General features: G+C 33.5%; 1 protein-coding gene across 1 annotated transcript; it reads right to left on the reverse strand.

Annotated features, from left to right (window-relative positions):
* Positions 1–1,879: 1,879 nt before the first annotated feature.
* Positions 1,880–6,829, reverse strand: LOC140692808 (heat shock transcription factor, Y-linked-like). The gene is made up of 3 exons (XM_072957084.1): positions 6,375–6,829; positions 5,041–5,778; positions 1,880–2,063 (listed from the first exon to the last, which is right to left on the reverse strand). The coding sequence occupies exons 1-2, from the start codon at positions 6,633–6,635 to the stop codon at positions 5,125–5,127; spliced, it is 915 nt and encodes a 304-aa protein (XP_072813185.1). The 5' UTR covers positions 6,636–6,829; the 3' UTR covers positions 1,880–2,063; positions 5,041–5,124.
* Between the last annotated feature and the right edge of the window lie 985 nt (positions 6,830–7,814).

The following is a 7,814-nucleotide window of genomic DNA, read 5'->3' on the forward strand; positions in this document are numbered from 1 at the left end:
TGATGACGAAAATAATATTGTTTAAATGATAGTACTAGCCAAGAAAATAAATTAATTATATCCAGTGCCTATCAAAATACCAAGGGCATATTCAGAATTTACAATAAAGAATTCTAAAATTTACATGTAAACACAAAAGTGTTGAAATCACTAAAAAAAAAAAAACAAAATAAACAATAAGCCGAAACATATTTGACAAAGAATAAAGAGGATGTATCACTTTCTCTGATTTGAAACTATAATAGAAAGCTACAGTAATAAAAAGAATACGGTAGTGGAACAGAACAAAGAAAATAATGGAACACAAAGAATCCCTGAAAATGAAATCAGACAGTTATGGTCATTTAGCACATTACAAAATATGAATATACAGTGGGGAAAGGTATTCAGCAGGCATAAGAAACTGTTCAACATCACAAACCATCAAAAAAATGCAAGCCCAAACACAAAAAGATTGTATGTCAGTCCTGTCAGAATGCATATTATCAAAAAGATAACAAATATAAGTGTTGGTGAGGATGTAAGAAGAACAACCCTGATGCACTGCTGGAGTGAATTTAATTTGTGCTGCCACTGTGGAAAACAGTATGCAGTTTTATCTAAAAATTTAGAATGAAATACAATCCAACATTTCCATATCAGGATACTTATTCCAAGAAAATAAAAACAAAAACTACAGAAGATAAATTCAAACATATATTCACTGCAGAATTATTTATAATAGAGAGGATATAGAAGCAAATTAAATGTTCATCAATAGATGATGGATAAAGAAAATGTGTGTTTATAGTATATATAAATACACATCTATATTTTTTATTTTTATATTTCATAGACTTATCTATATTTATATATATATATGCACACACACAGATAAAATTACAATGGGTTATTACTCAGCTGTAAACTGAATAACTTCTTCATTTGCAACATGTGTAGACAAAGAGGGTAATATGCTAAGTGAAATAAGTCAGAAAGAGAATGACAAATGCTGTATGATTTTACTCATATTTGGAATTTAAGAGAAATGAACATACCACAACCGAAAGGAGATATAGATATGCAAAGAAACAGGTTGATCACAAGAAGGAGGGAAATGGTGTGAGGAAAAAGAAATATTTGACGGAAATTAAGAGAAAAAGTTTTCCCGTTGCAAATTAAATGAGTCAGGGGCAAGAAATGTGCTGTATGGGGAATAAAAAATAAGTATGAAATATTTTAAATAGCAAAATATAATAACTAGATATATTCTGGTAATCAGTTTGAAATTTACTAAAAATAGAAAAAACACTACGTTGTGTATGAGGATCAAAAAGTGTTTATATATTTAAGTACACTTCAAAAACAAACATATTTTTGAAAAAAATTAGATTTGTAGTTAACAGAGGCAGGGGATGGGAAAAGAGGATTTGATTAATACACTCAAAAGCTACAAACCGCCAGCCGTAAAATAAATGTGTACTAGGGATGCCCCATAGTAACATGAAAATTACAATTAATACTGCTTTATGTTATATATGAATGTTGTTAAGGGAGTAGACCCTAAGTTTTCTCATCACAACCAAAAGACAAGTTGTATCTCTTTAATATTGTATTTAAATGAGATAATGAATTCTCCGTAAAGTTGCTATGATATTTATTTCATGATACTTGTAAATCAAATCACTATCCTGTACACCTAAACTTACACAGTATTCTATACCAATTATATCTCAATAGAAGCGGAAGGAAAAATGGAAAGTCAATATTCACATATTCCCATGTCATTTCTCATGATTGTTTCTGCAGCAAGTAAACTTGAGTCATGATATACTTATCCTAGGTAAAAATAATAATAAATAAGTGATTCTAATAAATAATACATGAAGATACTAATAAATTAGTGTTTTACCATGCCTTTATTTTCTTCATGTTAACAGACCACTGCTTCTGCAGGCATCAAAATTTCTCAATATACATTCATCTGATATTAGGGAATGGATACAAATTTGAAACTGGCTGCTCTTTCTGTGAGTGATAAAGTTCACTGTCTCTGACCAATGGTCTCATCTCCCCAACAACATCTGTAAGAAATGAACATGTTAGGTTGCTAAAAATCTCATCATGGTAAAATCTCAGAACTCCTACAATTCTTAACTGTTTTGCAATGGGAATGTAATACTGACAAAGACTTGATTTTGGAAAACAATTTGGTGTTTTCTCATGGTTGTATTAGGGGATGTGAGGATAATCCCTGAGATCCACAACCAACATTCTTGCTCAAGTGCTGGTCACAGAAGTATAAAGGTTCTGCACTATTAGGACTGAGGACTGCTTTCAAAATGTTGACTATGCTCACTCTATTCCAGGTAGTACAAAAAATAAGGTTATTCAAATTTCTAGGTGAACGGGAATAAGTCAGTGGTTCAGTCCATTTAAATTAGTCAAGGGGTGATCAAAGCCAAAATAAGTTGTGTCAACAATGAGAATTAGAAGAAAAAAGAAATGAGACATAAGCTTAAATTGAAAAGGAGACACAGTCCTGTGCTGGGCTCTGGGGACTGGAGAATGTGTATGTCTCATTCCAATTCAAGGGTTCAGTGGATTGGCCCTAGCATCAGCTCAGAATTCAATGAACAGGCAATAATTAATATACTGGGAGAAACATAATATACCTCTCCCTGATCGGAAGAAAATCTGGTGGCTCAATGAAACTCTTAATTCACAGAGATTCTGCCAGACGCAGAATAATAATTTACTGATGACTCAACTAAGACAAACTTAGTTACTGCTTAACAATCCATCTTCACACACACACACACTGGTAGAGAGATTTGTAGTATTTAGTGGGAAGAGTTCTGTAGGCAGAGCTCAGAGAATAGTTTTCAAAGCATCAGCCAACTTTTGTACATTTGCCAATAGTCAAGATTTTCCCAGGTAGAAAACTACAGTTTGACAAACAATATTCATCTTTAGGATTTCTAATTTTGAGAGTAAAGTGTAGTTTTTGACTTATTATAGAACCTTGTTCAGATGATCACTTTAAGACCCACTGTGTGATAAGAGAGATGGAAAATAGCTGCTGAATCAGCCCATCTGAACCCCAGACTGCTAATGCAAGCAATAACGTAGCCACCATCAGAGATGAGCTGACAAACTTAAAAGCTTGATGTTTCTGTTGTAGGAAAAACCACTGCTCTCCAGACATAACTCTCCTGCTTCAAGTGGCCTCTTTTCTTCTCTTGGTAAAGGACATATTGGTGGGATGTTGCAAGATCATACCCTGGCACATTTGCCCTTTCTCCACATTATCAAAGGCTTTCTTTACAACTGGTGACATATTTTCTGGAATCAATGTTGTCATTCCAGTCTTATCAGCTGACACTTTCTGCATGATTATGAGCAGAAACCTTAGACACTCTGACGTTGCCTACAATTTTTCCATCACTTCAGGGCATTTCACATTCTGAAAATGTTTCACCTTTTGTTTTAAATTAATGGGAAATAGTCAAAGTCTTCCATGAATATTTTAAATTTCCTAATATCTGCAGAAAATTGGTACTCATGCATTTGGACAAATTTTTAATTCCACCACCCTCACCTACTTCTAGTCCACACATTTTAGATTGCAATTTTGTTACTGAATATGATCACCCCAAACAAGGTTCTCGTACCTCTTAGATTCTTCCTGCATGAAGGTTAGAAAGGCACAAGTTATGGGGGGTGCATAAACCTACATTAAATATTTGCAATATCACTGTCTCTTCTGGACAAATCTCTGATTCTAAGAAGTAAATTAATTAGAACGCAGTATAGTTATTAGTATGGGTAAGAGAATCAACTATTTTGGGTTGGGTGGGTGATGAAGAGACAGGAAATAATGAAGAAAATGAGAATGGAATGCTTTAGGCCTCTGGAGGCATGAATGGATAAGAAAATAATACTTTGTTTCCTGTATCTACCTCCAATTACTGTCTTGAGTGACTAGCACTTGGGCTATGAAAAAGCTAGTTTGTGGTGAAGAGTAAAGACCAAAACGAAATAGTTTGAATACCATGAGAGTTTTGTTGTTTCAAGAAAGTAGATTTTGCTTAAAGTCAACATGTATTTTTCATTCACTAAATTCTAATATGCATCTTGTGGCATGTGTTGTGTTTACTGTGCTGGTATCCAAGTTAGACAAGGAAAGGCGTATAGACAGAAAACATCTGAAGGAGGTAGTTTCTGTGCTGAGACCGGGAAAATCTAAGTAGGTAAAAGGAGGACACCCAAAGCCCAAGGATGAGCTGGAGCAAAGTGGTGAGGTTCCAGCTAACATAGTTGACAAGAATTTGCCTGGATGTATCTCAAGATACAGTGAATCATATAGATATGCCAAGGTAGGCAGAGTCCAGATTTATAAAGAAATTAGTAAACAAAGTTGAATTTGTTTGCTTAGATTTGAAAAGGCATTAAGTGCCACCCTGAGGAAGTTAGCTTGTCTTTGGCTGAAAAATAAATGCAAGATAAATTATCAAAAAGAAAATATAGTGTAGAATCTTGAGGGGAGGAAATGAAAGCACCAATTGGAATGCTTTGAGAACAGCACAAAGAAGACCATAGATAAAATTACTTCATAAATTCTACCACATGCTGAATGTGCCATCTGAGACTATATCATGTGACCTTTATGATTCCAGGGATGACATAATAAAGACCATGATCCCTGGGCCGGGTCCTGCATTTATCTTCTGTTGTAACACATCCTAACTTAACACTTTTCATACTTTCCAGGATGAACCAGAAACCACTTAGAACTTTTCCCTCTCTCCATGTTCTAGTCTTTTTCCAAATTCTTGCATTTTCTCTTCTTCCTTACAAGAAAATATTTAAATTAACTCCCATATTTTTCCATCAAATGATCATATCAATCAAATATCTCATTTTTTCTTAGAATAGTAACATAGTCTCCCATTTAACACTTAACACTATTTAAAAAAATAAGGTAAATACAGGTACACATCTATGTTTATTGTTCAAATAAGAAAATTGCAGATAGTTGTTGACATTTGCCAACCTCACTTTTAATCTTTGTTATCCTGCATAATCTGGTAGTCCTCTGGTAGATCAGTTGTGATTAGGATGACGTTCATATATTGAAGATGTCTAATGAATTGGCCTTGAAAGAGAGGTAGCTGATGTATCAGCTATCACTGTCACTGGAAACCGTGGGTTTCTCCCTGGCTGAAGTTTAGAAAAACTCCCTTCATTGGAAGATATGTTATGATATATATTTGGAAAACTAGAATGCTCCAACATCTGTCCAATATAATTCCTCTGTATAGGAGATAAAATGCTGTACTGAGAAGTAGAATTTGTAGTTGTAATGAAGTTCACAACACGGCCATTTGCTTCAGTGTAGCTGCTTTGAGAGTGCCAGTGGACAGTGGTCAACTCATTTAAAATAGAACATTGATCCACTGCAATTTGTTCTGGGGGTCTAACTGACATTGATGATGGAGGAGAAAAATCACCTCTTATCGAGGTATTTGTATCACCAATTATGTGGCTAGAAGAGGGCTCCCTTATTAGAGGCATGTTTAAATTTGCAGAAGGTAAAAATGCACTTTCTCCACTAGTGTCAGCCACAAAACCAGAATTCTGATTATCCATATTACCCCCTGCTTTATAGTGCTTCTTGTTGAAATCTTCAGCCAATGAAGATACCAGAGAGGCATTTTTAATCCCAACTCTTCTTTTTATTCTCACTAAAATCTGGGGACAGCCTCGTTTAAAATTTGGATGATGATATAACTGCAGCTACACCAAAGTAGAAAGATTTTAGTAAGAATTTTAACCAAAAGACAACACTACAATAAGCATAACATATAAAACCTCAGATTTCACGTTTACTATTCAAAGGTAATATCATCAAAATATGAATATTGCTGACATTTTGAAGTTCCTTATTTGGAAAATACACATTTAAAGAGTACAGTCATCAAATTTAAGAAGTTAGAATTTGCAGTAACGGTGAATGCCACTTTTGAAAAGCAGCTTTAATACCTTTATTTAGATTTCTGCTAAGATTCATAGTTGCCAGCAAAGTTTCTTATAATATGAATACATAAGGCACTGTCGTCATTTTTTAGAAAAATTAAAGATTTTAGCCTTAGAAGTTTTTTACAATTTTCAAATTTAACTTTACATTTATATTACCATAGATTGATGCACAAAATAAAATTTTATATATACGTTACCAAGTGGTAACTAAAGTTTCTGAATACTTTGCTTAAAACAGAGACTTCCTTTTCTTCTGTCAGAAAGACAGCTAGACAAGCAGATCTTTAAATATTCTGTCGTACTTTACTAAACCCATAATGGTTAAGCTGTCTAACTTAACTTTTCATACTTACAGTTTCAAATATTCTGAAAGGGGCCTTTCTTTCCAAAACTTCCTTCTTGAAGATATCTTCACCAATCTCTATGGAAGTTCCATTATCATCCCACCAGATGGATTTAAATTGGTCACTCCCAGCCATTTTCCAGAGTTTTCTTGGAAATGTCAGAGAACGAAAATCATTATCTTCATCTGGTTCAGGGACACAACGTGTGTAACATGGCCTTTTTATCAAGGATTCTTCAGACAAATTCTGAGAAGCATTTTCCTCAATCATAGAACTCACGTCCAAGTCCCCAGAGATTGATCACAAAATAGAGATCTACCGGATTTTCCTGAAGCAGTTGGTCCATCTTTACGTGACACATCTTGAATTACTGAAGAAACATGTGCAAATTCATATAAATTTTTCTGCAGCTACTTTTCTAATCTGCATGATTTTGAGCACTGCAGCTTCAAATACTGCTTTGGCAGGCCTGCACAAATAAACTGCTAGGCCACCACAATGGTTCTCAACCTGGGTAGCTGTGACATCACAAAACGACTGGTTTCCTATCAACTCAAGTGTAACTTTCAGCCAGTGTTTACTTCTCATTCATTCAGTTAAAATGAAACATATAGAATGCTTATTTTTATACTGTGATCTGCAAATATTATCCCCACAAAAGCTTTTTAAACAATTAAATATTTGAGTCTTTTAATTAAAAACAATGTCCATAGTTTTGAACACAAATTTATGACAGATTTGTGATCAGAGTATAAATAATGCAGAAAATATATAAAATAATTTTAAAGTTTTGGAATTTAAAGTGAAATTTGTGTAAAACCTGTTCAGAAAATGTATAACAATTTCATCATCATTTGTAATTAAAGTGAAACATAATTTGATTTGGGAATGGAAGTATGTATTTATCTGTGTACTTTAGAATAAGTAGCTCTATATTCAAAACATGAGAAGAATAAATATCAGTTTATTTGTTATGTTTATATATAAATTTTTAATATTTATGAAATAAAATTAGATTAAAATAATCAATCAAATTTAAGAAATCCCAAAGCGGGAATTTTTGTTTTAAATTGCAATTCAGTGCTGTAATTGAAACAAATGTAATTTAATATTCTACTTTAAAATTGCAAAAGAAACAAGCTTATTGGATATTTACAAATGTTTATTTTTGCCATTCTTTCACTCAGAGGTTTATCATTCCCTAGAAGTAATAAAATTTCTTGTCATCTTTATAATCCATGCACTTGTGGCTTCTCTTAAGTGTTCCAAAATGATGTTGATAAATAGACTTGTGCACAAGATCCTGGGTTCAATAAGCATTACCTCCATTAAGGGGCAAACAAACAAACAATCAAAAAACAATGATATAACTGCATATGCAGGCTGAGTTGAAAAAGACCAGGTAATACATTTTAGGAAGCAATATGTTTCTCAGTCCTGAAACAGTTG

The sequence above is a fragment of the Vicugna pacos genome, unplaced genomic scaffold, assembly GCF_048564905.1.
Source record: "Vicugna pacos unplaced genomic scaffold, VicPac4 scaffold_17, whole genome shotgun sequence".
Classification (NCBI taxonomy): Eukaryota; Metazoa; Chordata; class Mammalia; order Artiodactyla; family Camelidae; genus Vicugna; species Vicugna pacos.

Excerpts from the sequence above, each read along its gene's own strand:
- LOC140692808 (XM_072957084.1), bottom strand. The coding sequence starts at position 6,635 with ATGATTGAGGAAAATGCTTCTCAGAATTTGTCTGAAGAATCCTTGATA. Across the intron at positions 5,779-6,374 it reads CTTTCAGAATATTTGAAACT|CTGCAGTTATATCATCATCC; the intron begins GTAAGTATGAAA and ends ACTTTGGTGTAG.